The sequence below is a fragment of the Petromyzon marinus genome, chromosome 38 (genome assembly GCF_048934315.1).
Source record: "Petromyzon marinus isolate PM22_M1 ecotype Great Lakes invasive population chromosome 38, UKy_Petmar_22M1.pri1.0, whole genome shotgun sequence".
In the NCBI taxonomy this organism is placed as follows: Eukaryota; Metazoa; Chordata; class Hyperoartia; order Petromyzontiformes; family Petromyzontidae; genus Petromyzon; species Petromyzon marinus.
In genome coordinates, this window is record NC_133704.1 from 8,979,406 (window position 1) to 9,001,675 (window position 22,270).

Sequence of the window (22,270 nt, forward strand, 5' to 3'; positions counted from 1 at the left end):
TGGTGCCAAGGCCCCTGGTGCCGAGACGCGGTGGCTCGATCCCGCCCCAGCTTGAGCGACGTCACCCTCTTGGGGCTCTTAAAGAGATGCGCATTACAAAACAACGCCGTCTCCCGTCTAGGGGGGGCCCGGCGCTGTTGGCTAATAAAACGTCGACGGCAGGCGATTCTCGAGTTCCCTTTTACTGCCAGAGCGACAGCACGGGGTTGGTGCTCCACCACCCTCTGGACGCCACGGGCACACCCCTGCGCCTAAAAGCCAACGTTTCCTCCTCGTCCTCCTTCGCGACATCTCCCAAGAAGCAGAACCGTATTTGCGGACTGCACACTCTGCTCGTTCTCCATACGCACGCAATATATTTATATAGATTTTTGTTTTTTTGCAGGGGGGGGGGGGGGAGCCACAAAAATAAGTTTCGCCAGCCTGCCTCGTTCACCGCTGGCAATACCGTCACACGGTCGTGATGAGGACGACCGAGCAGCAGCAGCAACCGAAATTCATCCTCGGCCCCCAAACCTGGAAATTGCATAAATCAAGTTTTCAGCGAGGGACTTTTTCTTTGCTGCCACCATTTGTTTGCCCGCACAACCGGTCCGAATCTACAGCCAAGGCCGCCGCCGCCGCCGCCAGAGGTTTGAAAGCGGTTCGTTAAAATGCCAGCGTGGTGGATTGGTGGGACTTAAGAAAGGAAAACAAACCGTATTTCTCCACCGAAGAGTAATTTGCGGGTGGCCTAAACGCCTGGGGGCCGGGCCGGGCCCTGCACGGATGCTGCTCAATCCTCGTCGCCCTCGCCGTACCCGTCCAGGCCTCGGAGCGCAGGAGACGACAGACAACAACACAACAAAAACGCGCTGCGTTTGTAACGGGGAACGCGTTTCCCCCTCGACGCTTGTTTTTGTGGCATGGAATTGAGGTTTCAATTTGTTTTTCTATCTCTCTCTCTCTCTTTACGAGGCATTAAGCCACTACGTGATTGGTACTTCACAATCACACATGGCTTCGTTAAATTGCAGCCGTGTCAAATTACCTGCGCTGCCCATGCGTCTTGCCGAGCCGCCACCAGCGTCTCCCAGGGGCAGGAGAGGCCGGAGCGTCCCTGCAAACGCGGACGGTTTTGCGGGCACGTGCTGCCTGCCCCCCCCCCCACACCGACCCCGACCGAGGGCCTTGCAAGGGCCTCGCAAGGGCCTCTCACTGCAGCGAGATGACGGAGGAGGGGGTAGGTGGTGCCGGCCGGCCGGCCCACTGACCGGCCTGCCTGCGAGAGTTTACCCTGTCGCTGCCTATCCCTGCCGCATCACAGCCAGCATCACGCGCATTTTGGGTTAGTGTGTTCCTCTCATATATATTTTCTTTTAACTCTAAAAGGTAGCGGGGGAGGGCATTGCAATGATTATTGCTCGGTTAAAACAGCGTCTGGTTGGGAGTGTTCACGTCACACAAGGTTCCCAACCCCATGGGGCCGTGACGCTCCCGAGTTTAAACTCCACAATGCGAGCGTGTCTTAATTGTCAACGTATTTACATTGCAGTGAGGTTACAGTGGTCTTTTGGAATTTATGATCATTTATACCAGCCTTCTACAACGATCGTGGTAAACACAACACAATTCATGTTCGTTTCACCATTGGAGCAAAGAAAAATACCGATCAACAAATTACATTTCACCCATTTGTGGTCTTCACGAGCAACGGTCCACGTCGTTCTTCCCCCACCACCCCCGCGCGCGACAGGAAATGCCCAGTGCCGTTTTGCTTCTCTAGCGGCCGGTGGTGAAAAGTGGGAGCGACTATTCACGTGGCCGGGGGGGTGGATGAAGAGGTGGGCGCGCAGGACAAAGAGATCAGGGGGTTGAGTAATTGGCAACAAACTACACCTGAGCCAAACACAGCGGGCGCACAGCAGCCCCACGTGCACCCCGGGGTGAACGGTGCACAGGAGCGGGGCGCGCAGAAGAAGGGAGTGACGCAGAGACCCGAGAGACGTGGAGTGAGAGACGTGGAGTGTGTGACGTGGAGTGAGACACGTGGAGTGAGACGTGGAGTGAGAGACGTGGAGTGTGTGACGTGGAGTGAGAGACGTGGAGTGAGAGACGTGGAGCGTGAGACGTGGAGTGTGAGACGTGGAGTGTGAGACGTGGAGTGAGAGACGTGGAGTGTGACACGTGGAGTGAGAGACGGAGTGTGACACGTGGAGTGTGACACGTGGAGTGAGAGACGTGGAGTGTGAGACGTGGAGTGAGAGACGTGGAGTGTGAGACGTGGAGTGAGACACGTGGAGTGAGACACGTGGAGTGTGACACGTGGCGTGAGAGACGTGGAGCGTGAGACGTGGAGCGTGAGACGTGGAGTGAGACACGTGGAGTAAGAGACGTGGAGTGAGACACGTGGAGTGAGACGTGGAGTGTGAGACGTAGAGTGAGACACGTGGAGTGTGAGACGTGGAGTGTGACACGTGGAGTGAGAGACGTGGAGCGTGAGACGTGGAGTGTGAGACGTGGAGTGAGACACGTGGAGTGAGAGACGTGGAGCGTGAGACGTGGAGCGTGAGACGTGGAGTGAGACACGTGGAGTGAGACACGTGGAGTATGACACGTGGAGTGAGAGACGTGGAGTGTGAGACGTGGAGTGAGACACGTGGAGTGAGACACGTGGAGTGAGAGACGTGGAGTGTGACACGTGGAGTGTGAGACGTGGAGTGAGAGACGTGGAGCGTGAGACGTGGAGCGTGAGACGTGGAGTGAGACACGTGGAGTAAGAGACGTGGAGTGAGACACGTGGAGTGAGACGTGGAGTGTGAGACGTGGAGTGAGACACGTGGAGTGTGAGACGTGGAGTGTGACACGTGGAGTGAGAGACGTGGAGCGTGAGACGTGGAGTGTGAGACGTGGAGTGAGACACGTGGAGTGAGAGACGTGGAGCGTGAGACGTGGAGCGTGAGACGTGGAGTGAGACACGTGGAGTGAGACACGTGGAGTATGACACGTGGAGTGAGAGACGTGGAGTGTGAGACGTGGAGTGAGACACGTGGAGTGAGACACGTGGAGTGAGAGACGTGGAGTGTGACACGTGGAGTGTGAGACGTGGAGTGAGAAACGTGGAGTGAGACACGTGGAGTGAGACACGTGGAGTGAGAGATGTTGAGTGTGAGACGTGGAGTGTGAGACGTGGAGTGAGAGATGTGGAGTGTGAAACGTGGAGTGTGACGTGGAGTGAGAGGCATGGAGTGAGAGACGTGGAGTGTGACGTGGAGTGAGAGACACGGAGTGTGACGTGGAGTGAGAGACACGGAGTGTGACATGGAATGAGAGACACGGAGTGTGACGTGGAGTGAGAGACACGGAGACAGCGAGTTAGACAGAGTGAGAGGCATGGAGTGAGAGACAGAGAGGAGGGTCACATGGATGAGTGAAGAGACACGGAGGAGCGTGCACCCACACTGGCTTGACACCATGCCATCACTAATGCAAGGGACGGTGAATATACCCCAGTCCCCGCTCAATTCTATGAATGGAGTCGACCATCGGTCGGTACATAATTACGTGTGTGGGGGGGTCGGAGTGATTACCACAGCGTTGTGCGGGGAGAGAGGGGTGGGGGGTACAAACGGGGTCCGAGTGCCAACAGCAGCCGCCTCATCACCAAGTCACGCTTTCGCCGTAGTGGCTTCAGGACATTTGATCACCGATGCGGTGATTGCTCTCGACTGGGGCGATCCAGAGGCTCACCCCATCCCGACTAAACATTCGGCAAGGGTTGATGGTTGAATGTGCTACAGCGAGCGAGCGAGTGCGCGCGCATGCGCGCGCGGCTTCCGCAGATTTCTATGGGGTGTAGCAGCAGGACAGGTGTCTCGTGCTGCACCATCCCCAGCAATTACGAATCTCACCCAGGGACTGCGTGGGGTGGGCGCGGAGCTGGGGAGCCACTCCACAGAATTAGAGAGGAGGAGGAGGATGGAGGGAGGATGGAGGGAGGGAGGGAGGAGGATGGAGGGAGGAGGATGGAGGGAGCAGGATGGAGGGAGCAGGATGGAGGGAGCAGGATGGAGGGATGTGTGGGGGGCTCAACCAATCGCGGGTGACTCCCCCTCCCCCGGCTGTCGTCTCCACCATGTGACGTGAATCGCAGGCAGAGCCCCCCCCACCACCAGCCGCTGTGTCGCCTCATCGGCCCCCCATTTATATGCAAACGAGGAGTCCGCTCCCGCTTGTAAATTAGCTACTGTACCTAGCGGCTCCGCTCCGTCTGCTCCGCGGTGGGGGTTGTGGAGGGAGCCGGGCAAGCGACTCTCGGGCGGCCCGTAGCGGGGGGGGGGGGGAGGTCACGGGGGGGGGTCACGGGGGGGGGGGGGGTGGAGGACAACGCACTGCCGACCGTTGCTCGTCCATCACCCACGGCGTACAGCGGCAGAGCGGACGATTCCGAATCACCTCGCCCGCCCAACCACCACCACCAACAACCAACAACAACCACCACCACCAACCACCACCAACAACAACCACAACAACCTGCACACGGCTCTCTTCGTGGACGCGACTCGCAGCGTCGGGGGCCGTGCTGGTGGGAGGAGAAGGTGGGGGGGGGTGGTGACCTGGCACTCATTATTTTCGAAACTTTGGAGAGTGGAACCTCTGGAGATCACTGATCGACGCGCACGTGGAGGGGGGGGGGGGTGCATCATCATCACCATCAACACCGCCGCCGCGTGCGAGTCGACGTGAAAGTTTTGGTTTCTGCTCGCCCCGCGCGCGAGGTCCCAGCACCGCAAGGCGCTCGGCTCCCTCGCCAGCATTCTCAGCCCGTTCGTTAACGAGCCCCGGTGGAGGTTTTTTTTTAAATGTTATTGTTGAAATACATAGCGCCACGCGGTTCTTTGTTTTTTTGCGATTCACTCTGAACTACACCCACCCACCCACCCCCCACGACTATGCGGGGCTTCCTCGGCGAACACCGCGTGCCCCAACACCACCGGTGACCCCAGGCGTTCGCACTCGCTCACATTGCCAGGGCATTTCGTTCGTGTGTTGTTCGGGTACCGTCAAGTTCCTAAAAGACGCGCCACTACACCACCACCCTTCCCCAGCCAAGCTGAGCCCGTCCACGCTGACAACCCCAGCGAAGCGCGTTCACTGGGGTTGTCACGGCTGGCACCGACTTCTCTCTCCTCTCCTGCTGCCTTACCCCTGCCTCCTTCCTCCTCCTGGCCGCGATTTCCAATTCAGACGGCGTGTATCGCCTCTCTCCGTGCCACACAATCTGACTCGACGTGCAAGCGAGAAGCCGCTTTCCCGATTTACAAGGTTGGCGGCTTCCCAACGCCGAGCTTGAACCGCAAGGCGTCTCGGGGTGGAAGAAAAAAAGGGCCCTGAGAGCCGGCCCCGTCTCCTTCCTTACCCGGTCCCACTCCTTGTCCCACCTGGGCCCTCCACTCGCTTGACCCTTCCTCTCTGCGCCCGTCGGTACCCCAACTCCTGTCGTTTTGCTCCGCATGCGGCACCTCCTACCCCGCCACTACTCCTCCTTCAAGACTCTTTCCTCACGCCCTGTGAAAATCTAACAGTGCCTGAACACCACCACCCCCCCCCCGCGTCCTCCTTTCCCATCCCGCCGAACCGACAAATGTTTTCGGAGGTAAACATCCACCTGGGGGGGGTTGGGGGGGGAGCGAGAATTGCGTTTTTTCGTTGTTGTCGAACACATTGGAGCGATGCGACAATCTCTTTCCTGTGAGTGGATGCCCGCCTAATTAGTAGTAGTGTGGTGTTTTTTTTTGTTGTGTGGAGACAATTTACAGAGCGGAATTGTTTGGCTCCTTAAATCGCCGCGGCGCTTGCGGTGCTTTTGAATGTTTTGGGGATGAGCTTTGGGACGCGTCGAGGCCGTGGCATTGAACTGCGACCCAGGCATCGCGTTGCCTTGTACAGGGTTCGGGTTGGGGCTTGGAACGTCCGCTCATCGGATTCCTCCGCCCCAAACAGAGATTCTGTCGATTCTAGATTGGTGTTTGTCAACGCAGTGCCCCCCACCCCTGCAGTCCGTCATGGGAGGTGACCCCCGTGAGACCGGTGGAGGGGGGGGGGTGATTGTTTTGCCTTTGTGGCTGGGCGCTTTGTGGTCGGACGCGTCTAACTCAACGTTCGGGACGCGTCTAACTCAAAGTTCGGGACGCGTCTAACCCAACGTGCGTGGCGCGTCTATTGGGGACGTCACGGTAGAACCGACACACTGTTGCCCCAACACCCTCCTTGGTCAATGTGAGCCCCACGACACCACCAACAACGTTGCTCGTTAAGCTGGGAGTTCGAACGAGCGCTCGCTTCTTGAGGATTTTGGCTGCATGAAACCGCGGCCACGTGGCCTCCCCTCATCCTCCTCCACTGCCCGGCACCACCTCATTCACCACCCACATCGTCATCAACAACAACAGCAGCAGCAGAAGCAGCACCATCGTCGGTTACAACGCAACATCGCTCGTCCGCTGCACGCGTGCGTGTCACTGGCTCGTACAACAACGCGTTCTGGAGACACACTGGCCCACGTGCGCGAATGCAATGGCCCGTCGAGATTAACCCGTTTCAAAGGAGCCAACTCCATTATTTTGAGAGAGAGGGGGGGGGGGGGTAGGTTGGGGGATGGGGTGGAACTTTTCAATTTTGCGCCAATTAATAAATATTTCTCATCGCTTCGTTTTGCGAGTGGCGAGGCTGTGCGCGCGTTCCACGTCGCGATGGGGCGAAGGGGCCACGCGGCAATTGTCGAGAGTGGGGCCACAGTCGCGGCGATTGGTGGTGTGGGGAGTGGGGGGGGTGGTGGTGGCCGTGAGAGGCTGACGCTCCCGTCCGGTCGCGGGGAAGATGCGTCCGCGGGAGAGGGGGCCCCCAGAGCCGCGCGTGTACAAGACGAGAGAGAGAGAGACACCACAGGCAGCCTCGAGCGTCGCGACACCGATCATTCGCGTGGTCACACACGACCGTCGTCATCATCATCACCATCGCGTGGGGCCCCGTCTGTTCAAGCGTCAAACGGATAGGGGAGAGTGGTGGTGGGTGGTGGTGGTTGGGGGGGGGGGCTTCGGCCAGCGCTTAACGAAGGCGCTGAACCATGACAAACTCCGCCACCACCACCATGGCCACCACGGGGTCAAAAAAAGCTTTTCTCGGGCCGAGGAGGCCCGGCAACACAACGCGGGGGGCGGGGGTTGCGGGCCCCCCCCCCTCCTCGGGCCCACAAATGAACCTGCCACTATTTTGGTTTGCTTCGTTACAACTCCCCCTTTAAACTTAGCGCATTCGTTTTATATATATACCCTTTTGTGGTTGGTTTGTTTTTGTTTGTACACACGCAGTTACAGCTTTGAAAACGCAAAAACAATTTTTTTTCAAAAAATAATTGTGAAACAAAAAAAAGTTATGTTTCGTTGTTATTGTACAATACAACACCTGGGTTTTTCTTGTTTTGTTTTAAACTCGTGCGAAACATTTCAGCAAATGTAGATTTTTTTCTTCTTCCGTTGAGGTGACCCAGAGGCATTTTTGAAGTGTGCTTTAGCAAAAGTTGAACGTGGTTAAAGCGTTATAAAAAAGTGTGATCGGCTCCGTTATTCTTATTGGTTTTACATTCTGTGTTCCCCTGATATGTTCTATGGCTACGTAAGGTACTGTGAATAAAAACTTGAATGTGTATCTCTTGTGTGTGTGTGTGTTGGTGTAACAGACAAAAACAATGAACGAAGCAGAAAATTTTAAAATAAAAACCTCCACACAGAACGAACCGTGCAATAAATACATTCACTGATAGCAAAAAAAAAACCCGAAGGAAACGTGAGGAGAAATATAATGTGAAATAAAAACTAAATTCCGAGAGTAATCGATGACAACACTGTTTTCGCGTGGTTCTGGCCTGAACATGAAAGAAAAAAAGATTACGGCGTTTATGTCGGTTAGTGAGTGCTACCACTTTTCGTTTAAAAAATACACTGTAAACTTTTTTTTTGGTTCTTATAAAAATGAGGTTTCGATTTCAAAAAAATAAAACTTTGGTTCAAAAAATTCACCCATGGTTTTGGACAGAAGCTGCTAAACAGTTTTGAAGTTTGAGCTGGGTTATGTAACACTGAGAGATATTTCATCTTAAAACGTTAAAGAGAACAACGTAAAATGTTTAAACCCCCCCCACCCACCCCCCGAACCCTCACCCCGCCACCATAACTACCATCATAAAAAGTACGTACACAATAATAAGGACTAGTGTTTCTTTTCTTCCCTCTCGTTATGTTTCTCTAATCTAGATCCCTGCAGAAGACTTCGGCGAGCTGCAATACTGCATTTCAAAAAAAAAAATGTCTTGAGCCCACAAAGTCGTACAAATCCCTGCATCATGTTAATCGAGACGCCTGGTCGTGGCGGAGGGTCGGCGGGGGTGGCACGGGTGCGTGGCACGGAGCCACCGGCGCTCAGCAACAACACCGACACGCTCAACACACGAGCCGCACGCGGCACAACACCGAGACACGAGCCCACGCTCAGCACAAACAAGCCACACGCGCTCTCAAACACAATTCATACGCAGCACAAAACTGAGACAAACCCCGGCACGCTCAGCGCAAGCCACACGCGGCACAACACCGAGACACGGACCACGCACAACGCGAACCAGACAAACCATACGACAAATATTATAACACCGAGACGGAAACACGCCAAACGGAAACGCCCGATGACAAGCCCCACTCGGCCACAACCACGCTCGGCACCACACGAGAGACAATTCCACGCTCAACACAATCCACACCGAACCCAGCGATGCAATGCAAGCAGTCTGTCCCCCCCCCTTCGGCTTGGGAACACGTTTGAGTTAAATTGTTTCTAATTACAAACTAACAACTGTAACTAAGGCGGTTAAAAACAACATGAGATGTGTTTCCCTACCTGTGACATTATATACACGTTATCAATTTACAATATGGCAGGTTAAATTTAATTGTTATTCTATGGTCCGTGACTCGTTTGCTCCTTAATACGACTGATATCGCTACATACCTTTTTTTTGTACGATTTAACGGAATCCGATTCAACATTCTGTAACGTCTGGTGTCTATATTGCTTGTGACACGGTTACATTTAAAACACACAATACTCAAAACGCCAAAAAGTTCAAGGCCTCTTTAGTGTCAGGGCAACACCTTGTACATCCACTGGCAGCGGCACGTGAGGACAGAGCGACCGCTTGCGAGGTCGTGCGTTCTGAGCGGCAGGCATTCGAAGACAACAACACAAAAAATGAAAGCTAATATAATCGTGTAGACTGCTCTCCGCTGCACACATTTAAGACATGAAAGCTTAAGATCTGAGGTAGAGTTTGTTTTCATTTTGTTTTTAAAAAAAAAAAAGCTTATCGGTATAACAGCCTATCTTTCTCGTAAGTTCTTTGACGGCAATGGCTAAAATGAAAAAGTGACAATGAAACGCAAACCAAAACGAACTCCTTAAAGTTATTCCTGTAAACAGCCGGACAACTGTGCAGCTGAATTTAGCTGCCAGAGTTAAAGCTGACATTTTATTACAAAATATGACTCTCAATATTTTTCTCTCTTCTTCTAAAATACCTCATCACACCCTGTTTGTATAATGCCCTCCAACGAAGAGTTTTGGTTCATTCTTGTTTTTAAATTATTTTTTAGGTTTTTTTTTTCTCTCCCTCTCTCTCTCTTTAAAGCAAACGTCGGTAGCGGTCTGCTACCTCAATGACGGCGTCACGACCCAATACCCCCGCCCCAGCCCAAGGCGCGGAGTAAAAACCCGCCACGCGAAATCGGCGGATAAAAAAAAATATGCGTCGATAACGCAAACTCTGCGTTAAAGGGGGGGGGGGGTCCCGCCCGCAAGCGCCAAGATTTGGCAGTGAGGAGCGCGCTTGGCTTCGGAGGTTCCGGCCACACCAGCCCGTGGCGGCGGTGGCGGGCGGGCGGGCGGGCGGGCGGGCTAGCTCCAGAGTTTGTGGGGGCGGCGGCGGGGGGGGGGGGGGGTACGACTGCATTGCCTCGCTGGGAAGAACGGCGGAACCCGTTCCCACACGCGCACGAACAACGCACGGATAACAACACGAACGCACGACACGACACGCACGACACACGCACACCTCACGCGCTCGGTGCACACAGCCGGTGACTCTCCTCCCCCGCCGTTCGGAAAGGTAAGTGTTGTATCGTTTGGAAAGGGTTTAAAGCAGCCTGGTTTGCTCGCGACAGGTCAGGTGTGGGCTTTGGAATAAAGGGGAAGGGGGAGAAAGGGGGAACTTAATAGAAAACAAAAACAAAAAAACATCATTAAGAATAATTATTGAACAAAAAAAATGTAAAATTATAGGAGAGTGTTGAGGGTGAGTGAGATAGACAGAGACAGACAGAGAGAGAGAGCAGAGGACCCATAACGTTATACGCCAACAAAACGTACTGCATTACTAAGCAGCTATCCAACTTAAGTGCTGTGCAAGAACCATGCTACTGTCAAGACAACACCACAGACACCGCGCCGGCTGTCACCGCTACCAAAAAACAGACACAGAACAAAGCTAATACGCGCGCAAAAAACCAGGTACGTACAAACGAGGAAAAGCATGCTAAAATATACACCTTCGTTATTATCCTTCGCAATTTTTACATCCTTATCATGAACCTGCAATCACTGCTTTGATCCACAGGCATTTTGGTCAACAGTTGATAATTGTTGTTATTAATAATAGTTTTTTTCTTTTCAAAGCTTCTTCCTCTAAGTGACTATACAGACATTAGGACATTGATAAAAAATGAACTGCAAACTATAACAGGTTTTTCGTCACTTTCGCCACAGAAAATAATGATCATGGTAGGCGCCAATTTTGGCGTTGGCAAGCGGGGGGGGGGGGCGGTGGTCGCCACCACCCCCCGTGCCGGATTCTCGGCGAGAGCCGGAGGGAAGCTCCACGCCAGTGCTGATGTTGAATACGACACAGTTTTAACTGTAACCGAAACATCGTTCCCCTATTTAGGAAAACATTTCTCAACAAACATTTTTTTTGTACACATTTCAATTTAACCAGTGAACATCTGTTCTTTAGAGTCCTGTGGACAAACATTGGGAATATTTCACCTTTTGTTTTGTAGAAATTCAAAACGTCTTTGATATTACCATTCGCAAAGAGTGAGAGTATCCTACATATATACTTTTTACATCACAATGTTCACTGAATTTTTTTTTCAGTCAATTATTTTACGCCCCCCCCAATTGTGAGGAAGCGACCGAGCGAGCGGAGGACGAGAAAGGGTCGGGGGGGGTCCTCGAGTGTCTCGTTATGACATCAGCCGCTGCATGTCCCGTGGGACGGCCTTCGTTCCTCGGGAGCCGGGGCCACACTTGCACCAAAATGCCTTGTGCCCGCCACGCATGTTACAATGCACACGTATAAATATATGTATACCTGCATACATATATTCATAGACGTACAGCATGTGTTCAAGAGTTTGTAGACGTCACCTCGAGCCATCTGCTCGCAAAGCGTATATTATAGAAATAATTTTGCATATAATTGTTATATTTATATGTTTGGGCATGCGTCTATATATCTACACACACACACACAATTTTTCAGTGCTGTGCAATTTCATAATAATATCCAATTAAAACCTTTATAAAGTGGCATTTATGATTCATGTACAAAAGCCATTTGGCCAAAGCGAATGTTGGTGGCAAGTGCTTTTTTTTCGGCGAGCATCTATCAGGGCCAACGCTGCAATTAAGGTGGTGGTGGTGGTGGTGCGGGCAGCACCACTAACTCGGCCACCCCCTTTGTCTGCCAGGTGCCGATGTTCGATTGCACAGCACCAGCAAAAGTTAATCGAAGGGAGGCCCCCCCCAGGCCAGGCTTAAGATTCCAATTGCAACAGGCATTGTGCAAGGCCAGGGAAATGGAAGCTAGGTGGCCGGAGTCACGTCGCAGCGAGTGAACCACTCCACATTCATCTGTGTGCAAAGACAAATATCCCCCCCCCTCCCCCCAGATTGTTGGGACAAGTGCTGTTAGCAAGCATCTATAAAGGCGGGCACAGCACACGAGGTGGGGGGGTCGGTGGCCAGCACCACGTTTGGCCACCTATGTCTCTCTAGTACGATGTTTACGCGTTGTACTGGGTACTCATTTGAGGCAGAGTCGAACTGCGGGAGGCCGAGGACCGCTTCAAATATTCGACATTGGTGTTGGCCGTTGAGTGTTTGCACACGCGTGCGTGCGTGCGCGCGGCGGATAGGGGAGATGCTTTGCAAAGGAATAGCATGGCCCGAGTTCACTCTACGTGCACATTCACCAGGGGGACAAACGCTCCTGTACACCCGTGTACAGTACACGGGTAGGCTCACGTAGACGTGTGTGCGTCTTTACCATGATCATTATTTCTGCTGTATAGCCACTCTTCCCTCCTGCATTTTAAATTAGTTTACAAGTCACATACACTTACACAGAGTGCCTGTCAAAGAGTCAATGTAGGGCCTCCAATCATATAAATATATATACCGTATACCATTCGTAACAGAGATTAAACAGATAAGACAAAAAAAAACCTCACTACGTCACAGGTAGTGTAAGCTGTTCCCGTTTTTTGTTATTTTTCTTTTTAAAGCCTGCAAAAAGGAATGTGCAAAGGGAGAAAAAAAAGACAGATTCAATTCATTGGTCAAAATCGAGAGGACACGGTGAGGGTTGGCGATACCGGCACAAAGCTTCGGGAAGCCCCGCCGGCGGGCGCCTGCACAGTCTGCTGCGGCGCGCACCTCGGGCAAGCGGGGCAAGTTTTAGTTTTTTTTCTTTCTCTCTTCCCGTTTTCAAAGACTATCCGACCCCTCGCGTCGGTTGACCCTGTCAGCCACTGGTCCCATGCAAACCACCGGCCATTAAACAACAACAACAACAAAAAAATACCTCTTTGTTTCGTTCCTTTTTTGTTTTTTTTTTTAAAGAGTGGCATTGTATCGCCTCCTGCCTGAGTTGCGGGGGTCGTGTGTGCGAGAGGGCGAGCGATGCCACGGAACGGCGGCTGGAGGTTGTGGCGTGTGAGTTGGCGGGTGAGCTGGTGGGTGAGCTGGCGGGTGAGCTGGCGGAGGAGCGAGCTGGCGGGCAGTTAGTCGGGGCTGCCCACGATGATCGTACACACCCGTTGGTTGGCGCAGGCCTCACGTGGCGATGACTTCGATTGGTTCAGACGGCAACCAAGATCCTCCACCCCACCACCCCCTCAAGCCTCAATGACATCTCCCGATATGCGAGCCGTTCGCTCAGAGCGATCTTTTAGACAAATAGACATCACTAAAATTAATTAACCGTTTTCGTAAAACGAAAATGCACCAAGCCCACTTATGACAGCCCAACACCTGTAAAATGATCACCTTTAACATTTTAAAAGGGACGTACACTCATATAAAAAAAAAATAACGCATATAAAAACCATCGTAAATTTTGGTCCATGGATTTCTTAAAATCAGGTTATAGGTGCTACTGACGCAGTGTCACGAGGTTAAATCAGTTCCAGCGGCAACGCCGATGACAAACGGACGGTTAATCGAGAACCCTACAAACTGCGGATGCCCGCTCGCCAGCTCACACACTCGGCCCGATGCCAACGCGCCAGGCTCACCGGCTAGCTCGCTCACCTCCACGCGCCGGCGACCACAGCCCATTGCGCCGGAGGGAAAGGGGGTCCAGAAAGGGAGGGAGCGGGGGGGGGGGGCCTCACATGGCCTGCCCGGCGCTGTGCATCTTCATGTGGCTGATGAGGTTGCGCTGCTGCGCGAACTTCCCACCGCAGAGCTGACACTCGTAGGGCTTCTCGCCCGAGTGGATGCGCATGTGCTCCGTGAGGCGGTACTGGCGCGTGAAGCGCATGCCGCACTCCTCGCACGCGAATGGCTTGAGGCCCAGGTGGCTGCGCATGTGGCGCGTCATGGTGCCGCGCTGCGTGAACTTCTTGCCACAGATGGCGCAGGGGTACGGCCGCGTGAGCCAGTGCGTCTTCTCGTGCTGCCGCAGCGTCGCCGCGTCCTTGTAGGCGCGGTCGCACGCCATGCAGCGGTACGGCCGCGCCTCTGCCGAGTCGTCGGCGCAGCCCGCGTCGAGACCGCCGGGCCCCCCGCCGCCGCCTCCCCCGCACGCCGAGGGAGGGCCGCCCCCGCCGCCGCCCCTGCCGCCTCCCGCGCAGCCGCTGCTGCCGTCGTCGTCGTCGTCGCCGCAGCCGCCGCCGCCTCCTCCGCCGCCGGCCTCGCGCTGGTAGAGCTCCTCCTCGGTGTGCGTGTCGACGTGGGCGTTCAGCTGCTCCGAGCTGGGGAAGCCCTTGCCGCAGGGGATGCACACGTAGAGGTTGTCGCCGCCGAAGGCGTCGGGCTCGCCGTAGGCGGCCGCGTGCCGGTGGTGGTGGTTGCAGTGGGCGTAGCGCTCGAGCCCGGGCTCCGAGCCGCCGCTGCCCGTGTCGCTCATCCCGCTCTCGTCGTTCAGGCTGCGGTTATCGTCGTCGTCGTCCTCCTCCATGGCGGCGACACCGAGGAGCGAGCGTGTCGTCTGGTAGAGCCCCGTGCCGCCGCCGCCGCCGCCGCCGCCTCCACCGCCGTCGGACTTTGAGCTTCCCGAATAGACGACGACGCCGTTGCTCGGCGGCACGGGCACCTCGTCGTCATCGCCGGACGCCCCGGCCCAAGAGTTCGGAGGGGTCTTGTGGTCGCCCTGAGCTGATGGCCCGTGGTGCAGGTCCTGTGTGAGAAGCGGCATTGCGTGCAAGCGTATTTACACACACGCACGTACACACAAATACAAAGCTAAAGATCCCCTATATAGCCTTCAACAGACTGTCGTGACAAGTGCGGTTAGCGCGAACCTATTAAGGCCGGTTAGGGCACACAAAAAGAGAGGTTGACCAGCACCACACCCAGCTCCCTTTGTCTCCCCAATGCTTATATGTACACATGCAACCAGGTACTCATTTAAGGCTCAGTCGACTTAGGGGAGGCCCAGGGCTAGTTTGGATATTCATCATCCAGAAATGCGCATGCAAATCTACGCCGCACCCAGTGCTCGTGCAGAGGGCTGGACACCATCGCCGGGGAGAGTGAGCTGGCCTCATAGGAGATGTGGGGGCCCGACATTAATGTAGGACAAAACATTCAATTCACAAGCCTATGTTTTTGCAGAAGGGGCAGGGTCTGGGGGAGGGGAGAGAGACAGGACACAATGGAATTTGACAGAGAAGGTCCAGGATGTACGTAATATTTTCTCCGAGTGAAAATTATGGGTAAACAAAGATTAAATCTGACCGCTGGCCTGGAGCTGTGGGCAAAAGAGCATACGTGTACACAAAATGCACCCGTGTCCCTGCCCCAGGAAACGCTGCCGATATTCTTTTCTTAACCTCGTCGCGAGTTCCGCCCCAGGCGCTCACCTGATCCTTCCGGTCGCACGGCCGCTCGGCCGGCTCCTGCTTGAGCCAGCTCGTGTTGAGAGGCAGCGGCAGGCCGTCTGCGGCGCCGCTGGAGACGGGCAGCTTACTTCCGCCGCCTCCGTTGCCGCCACCGCCGCCGCCGCCGCCGCCGCCGCCACCGCCGAGCGGGGACGGCGCCGTCCGTCGGATGAGGCCCAGGCAGGCCTCCGCCTCGCCTAGTCCCGAGCCGCGGCCCTCGTAGCCGTCGGCACCGGAGGGGGCGGGCGTCGGCGAGTGCAGTCGGTCCGCGTGCTCCGCACCGCCGCCACCGCCGCAGGACGCGCGTGAGTCGCGAATTGGACTCTTCTTGGAGAGGTCGAGGCCCACGAGCTGGCTCCGCTCGCTCGACGAGACGCCGCCACCGCCGCCGGCGCCGCCGCTGCCACCGCCGCGCAGGTCGAGCCCCGCGTCGTCCGGAGCCACACGCGATGGGAAATATTCTCCGACGCCGGAGCCCAGGGTGTGCAGCTCCCCGACGCGCTGCAGCTCCCCGACGCGCGGAACTTCCCGGCTGCGGAAGACGACCCGGAGAGAGCGGCACTTCAGGATGGGGCCCACACAACGCGCACGCAAACCTGGCCCATGGGCGCAGGCAACCGAGCAGCATTTTGTTTGACTGCCCGTACCCTGCTCATGCGACTTCACTCCGAGCTTTGCCGCTTAAGTTTTGCTGGAAAATACAGGTCCCTGTGGTCCACAGCTGGATGAGCTCTTTAAAAGTTATTTTATTTATACTTGGCAAAACAGACCCTTTGCTATTTATTATCGCTGGATGGCTTTTTTATTTTTTTAGTCGAGACGCCGGCATGAATGCAAACTCTCTACGAATTCCGCCGTAGTCATCCAATATCAACGTTGTCATCGCTATCTGAATTTTGGGAAAGAGAACGCAACAGAATATTAACATTTACAATCCATTATCCCGTGGATCGTCCTTAACAGCAACTAAGTCTTATATCGGCAAGGTGTGGGGCCAGACAAATCACAGCTCAACCACAACAACCGTAAGATACACAAACGCCACGGGACACACGTTGAAGGCGCAGCAGTGGGTCGCCGTTGCTTCTGGGAATCGTGGTTTCTGAGAGACTGACCGTGGAGGGGGAGAATTGTTTTGCTTTTGCGAACGCGCGCAGGCAACCCCACGCCCATTCGTGTTTTCACCACAAGTCGCCGAAGCAACGCACCGCTACGCGTGACTCGCGCGCGAAAACACCCGCGCACGTGTTAGTGCGAGGTTGCCATGGTGCCACCGGTGGCACCGACACGGGCACGAGAACAACAGTGTCCAGCTGCCCTCGCATCTCCCAGCGCCCCCCCCCCACCCTGTCCGCCATTGCCGACACTATATATTCTGGTGTCAGCTAATCGACAGGCTTTGTCCGATTCGCACCCGAGTGGAGACGGTTTGTAAACATGGACCAAAGGGGGAAGAGGGGGGGGGGGAAGGGCACGATTTGCGAGAGGTGCGACATTTGGAACTCTGCCCATGGCCAGGTCCAGCCTCGCTCGTCCGACGACAAAAAAAAATGTGGTTCAGATCTTTACGTTTCCCCTTCCCCACTTTCCGACGTCAACCGCAGACATCTCGTTTTCTCTTCCGACAGAAAGCCACCCGCACCTCCGATTAGCACGGTTGTCAATGTACGGTGCGAAATAAGTTAAACGTATGTACCCCCCCCCCCCCAATTTCCAAGAAACGATAAAAACTTAAAATGTACACACTCACACCACCACTCACTCTGAAAGCCTTGAGGCCATCTCAGAGAACATTCGAAGAAAGCACGTCTGCCGAATGGACGCGTAATGATACAAACAAGGCGACGGCCACAATATCTGCGCCTATTGTAAACGTTCGCTAAGTTCAGCTTAATCTTTCAAGATACAAGAAGAGTCTCTCTCCACATACGAGGCTGTTATGACAACACTGCCCCGTTCCCCATTCTGCTACAACTGGTTAACCCTGCACCAGGCTCTCTGTGGTATGCGAGTACAAAAAAAAATGACCCGATGTGTCTTGTCAACGCTTATCTGCAAAGGCATGCGACTTCACTGTCATGAAGCCGACACGAGCACGGGATGGGCAATTGACACCCACACCCCCCATAGCCTCCCCCCCCCCCTTTTTGTGTGCCGATGCACGTATACCAACGCGGACGTGTGCAACGTCCATTTACTTGCCCAGAAAAAAAGAGTCACCGAGACCCAAAACGTTTCTGGGATGGTTCAGACAATTCCATTAATGAGTGCTCGGCACGTGGTAGGAAACGGGAGAGAATCCGGAGAAACCCCAATTGTACGAAGGAGGGATGCGACACTTAAAACCTCCACGTCGATTGATTAAATAACCCATTTGTTGTGTAAGGCTGCCTCGCAGCCCAAGGCTACAACACCTGGTGTATTCCCAGTCACTCTCCCACCCAAGTACCAAACCAGGCTCGCATGCGCTTGGCTTCTGAGATCTGATGGGTTTGGGGCATTCATAATAAGTTGGTGGTACATTATTATTATGCATTTACAGCATCATAAAAAAAAAAGTCTGAACAAACTATTAAAACAGTTTAAATTTAAAAGAAAAACGGCCAAAAAACATTCACGTGAGATTACTCGGCTCAACGTGATACAAACCAGGAAACAAATCGGTGTCCACGTATTTGTTTTTCTTTTAAGTCAGCGCAGTCCTCCTGCACGACTCGCCGACCTTCTCCACACCCCACCGAAGAAGATGCAGGAGGTGCGAGGCCCAACTGGCTTTCCCTCCTCCCTACAGCTCGCGCTACCTGCCCGCACACCTCACCATACCTCACCAGGTGCTCACCGTCAGCCGACTTGACCTAGGGTAGGCGGTTCCCTCAGACCAGGTGAAACCCCCAACTTGCCACTTGATGTGCGTCGCTGGGAGTTTATTGCCGTATATTGCCCGCAGCAGCAGCGACACTCAGCACTCAAGCAGCCGCAAGCACGCACGCGCACGCGCGCACAGGTTCACACGCACGCACACAGGCTCACACGCAGGCGCACACCCACACGCAGGGGCACTGGTGCCGAACGACGTTGCCAGCACTCGCGTCCGGCGACTAGCTCGCTCGCGACGGCGTCGCCTCCAGGCAACTGGGGGTCTCTCTCTATGCCCAAAGAGATGCTAATGTAACAGCAGCATCATTGCCCTGGCTGCAACTCCAGGATCACTTGGGACTGCCTGGACCATGTGGTACTGTGCCGATTCCCTGAGCAATAACTTGAGGAGTTAATGTATTTGCCGCAGCACCGGAATGAATGGGCTATGCCAACGCTCGGCTCCGTATGCATCACTCTTCATTGAAAAGGGGCAATAGCGGCGGTGGCTGGGAGCATAATTCTTGGGCTACACCCAGAGCATGGATGGGTATGGAACTGCCGAAGTTTAATCTGATAATAGGATAACATCTATCGCCAGCACACACACACTTAAGCATGCGTGGTAATACACACGGACTAGAACAAAAAGGCACACAAACACAAGCTCACACACACACAAATGTCTGTCGCTAGCAGCCAAATCTAGGGGACCCTTTCTTGTTGTTTGTTGTTGTAACGTTCTTACCCGCCCCTACCCCTACTGGACATCTGTGAAAAAAAAGCTTTAGAGCTCATCGGATTCCTCCAGTATAAATATTGATTCTGTCAACGTTGCCGCATCTGACAAAGACCCCGTTTCCTGCTACACCTCCATGAGCTACACGCCAGGTCTCGGCGAATCGCTCCGAGCTCTCAGAAACAAGACGCCCTCTCACTGTTCTGCGCGCTCGACCACTGACCCTGCAAAGCTCTCCCCTCTGGCAGCAGCCCCCCCCCCCCCCCAGCCTGCCAAGCTGGCGTCAGTCTCTAACATCACGAGCTTCTTTGGAAAAAATCCTATCGGGTTTCTCTTTCCTAACCTCGGGGCATTGGCAGGTCCTTTCTCGCCGCCTGTGACGATCGGGGCAAATACTGCCACAAGCTCTCCTCCCGAGTCACATTTGTTGCAAGAGGCACCGCTGCAGCGCCCGCATCCGGAGCCTGGCCCAATCATCTACAATGCCGCCGCCATGTGTCCCAAGGTCACCCACGAGCAGACCCTTGCTGTGGCTCCTGCCCCCTCGATCGGCCTTTTGGCCTCCGCTCGCAGCCGGCCGACTCTTGAAGAATCTCCAACTGGACCTGTGCCTAGGGAGATCCCAAGGTGTTGCAGGCCACCTCAGGGGTTAGACTCTTTGACCCCTTCTAACAAGGAGGTTTAGGATCTTCTCTCCCCCCCCCTCACCAACACTGGTAGATAACAGCCTTCATGTCTTTCACTAGCGCTCTCTGAGGCTTCTTCTGCACTCTTGAGAATTGGCCCTCCTACTCTTCTTCTTCCCATTCATCTCCTTCCTCGCACTCTCCCTGGGCCCTCAGACTCCTCAGGCGAGGGACTGTGGGCCCTCCTCTGACCGTGGTTCTCACCACCACAGGTCGCTTTCTGTCGAGTGGCCCCCGAGTGCCGGCCTCGGACCGCTCCTTTCGAGCGGCCGCACTCACAGAGGTTCTCTGCTCGTACTTCGGAGCTCCGTGGCTCTGACCGACGCCACCGTCCCCCGTCGCCACCGTCAGCGTCGTCTTGTAATTTCTCCGTGGCTTTGTGGGCGCCAAATTTTCAGCTTTCCACGAGCGCTCTGACCCATCTCTCAAGCAGACAAGGGCCATTTGCATCAGACGCATTCTGCCATTGCACGTCCATGCCCCAGGCGGTGGAGGCCTTTAGAGACACCCGGCACTCTTGTTACGCGCACGGCCGTGCCCTGGACTCGCTCCGGCCGCACCCGCTGTGTGCTCCCTCAGCTCCGCGGCTGGGGTCGTCACCGAATCTAACTTTACTCACCTAAACTCAGCTCGCAAAATGACTGAAGGCCTTAGCCTATATGCAGAAGCTACACTAAACTCTGGGCACCCGGTCCAGAGAAAACGAAAACACTAAGGAAATGGTGGGGGGGGGGGGGGAGTCATATGGTGCAGTACGGAGCGGTTCCCCCCTCCCCTACCGCCCCGCACTTTTTAAATTAATATATGGATAAAAGTTTTGTGGGTGCCCGTTACAGGATGTTGTTCATCTGTATAGAGTCGCAGTGTGTCGGCGACCACCATTAAACTAACCGAACACACATCACTCTCGCACACTCGCATACGTACATACATACGTACACACACTCTCACATGCACACAACAAAAACAAAGGTCATCTATATAGCCCTCTATATAGCCCTCTATGCCACTGTTGGAGCAAGTGCTGCTCGCGAGCATCTTTTAAAGCCACCAGGGCATCTGAGGGGGGCGTCTAAAAAAATTGTCATTTACACACACGAGGAACTCATTTAAGGCTGAGTCAACCTAAGGGAGGCCCGGTTTATCAGTGCGCTAACCGCTACACTACCGCTCACCACACATGCACGCAACAACCGCTCTTCACCACGAAGTAGTGGTGACGTCACACACGGTGCTTGTGCCAGGCTAAGTGCACCTTGAGGCCACGTGAAGTGTCGACGGCTCACTGCTGGCAGAGGGTCAGAGGGCCGACCCAGGTGTTATGACTTGACTAAGATGACTGGCAGATGCACCCTCTTGTGCTCCCTACTGTGCCAATAGAGTGCACACAAGTACAAAGAGCCCCCTTGTAGCCTTAACAAACTGTTGCGGCAAGTGCTCGTAGCGAGCACCTATGAAGGTTGGCATGGCACAACAGGGGGTGGGTGGCCAAGCATCACGTCCGACCGCCTTTGTCTCCCCAATGGCGATGTTTACACACTGCCCTAGGTACTCATTTGAGGCCAAGTCTACCTAGGGGAGGCCCAGGAGCGGTTCAGATATTTGTCACTGATGTTGGCCGTGAGCGGGGGCCGTGAGCGGGAATTGAACTCGGGTCATCGGCCACCGCAGCCAAGCGCGCGCTAATCGCTGCGCCCGCAACTCACAAGACGGACCCACGCACGTTCACGGGCATGTTCACGTTCACGGGCACGTTCACGTTCACGGACCCACACACGTTCACGGACCCACACACGTTCACGGACCCAAACACGTTCACGGACCCACACACGTTCACGGACCCACACACGTTCACGGGCATGTTCACGGACCCACGCACGTTCACGGACTCAAATAATTTCACGGACCCAAATACGTTCACGGACCCACACACGTTCACGGGCACGCGCATGTTCACGGGCACGCGCGCGCGCTCGCCAACACTCGCCCCGCCCACACAGCGCCAGGGGTGGCTGCGGCGTTCGCGCGGTCGTCCGTTGGCTGAAGCGCCGCTCTCCCAAGGCCGTTGCCAGGCAACGGCGCCACCACCGCTGCCGCCGCCGCCGCCACTGAAGCTGCACCGTGCCCCCCACCCCGCCCCCCTCAGTACTCACCGCGGGGTGGGGCCACGGGCAGGGTCACAGGGGGTGATCCTGTACAAGTTCAAGGGTCATCGGCATGGCAACCCGGTCCACCGACTGCCCATCATTTTCTGCGCAACGTGGAAGGGCTTTTTCGGGGCGAGCGCGCTGCCCCTGCGAGCCGACGTCCACATTGAGGTTGGGGGACGAGGCGGGAGGGGGGTGAAACCCTGCGTCGTTCTTTAATCGACGATCAAATTAACGTAATTAACGTAATTAACGCCGAGCTCCTTGGGAGTCTGTGCGAGGTGCACTCGCGAGCGGTAAATGTCTCGGTGCTGTGTCCCCGTCTAACTCACAGCTTGAATTAATAATAATAATAAACTGTGTCTGGCA

At 54.8% G+C, this 22,270-nt stretch overlaps 1 protein-coding gene across 2 annotated transcripts in view; it reads right to left on the bottom strand.

Annotated features, from left to right (window-relative positions):
- Positions 1-9,383: 9,383 nt before the first annotated feature.
- Positions 9,384-22,270, bottom strand: part of HIC1 (HIC ZBTB transcriptional repressor 1) — a 93,907-nt gene continuing 81,020 nt past the window's right edge. For both annotated transcript variants that reach the window (XM_076072625.1, XM_076072626.1), the window contains exons 3-4: positions 15,456-16,005; positions 9,384-14,770 (exon numbers count right to left, since the gene is read on the bottom strand). In XM_076072625.1, coding sequence (XP_075928740.1) covers positions 13,760-14,770; positions 15,456-16,005 — 1,561 coding nt within the window. In that variant the 3' untranslated portion in view covers positions 9,384-13,759. The remainder of the gene's footprint in view (positions 14,771-15,455; positions 16,006-22,270) is intronic.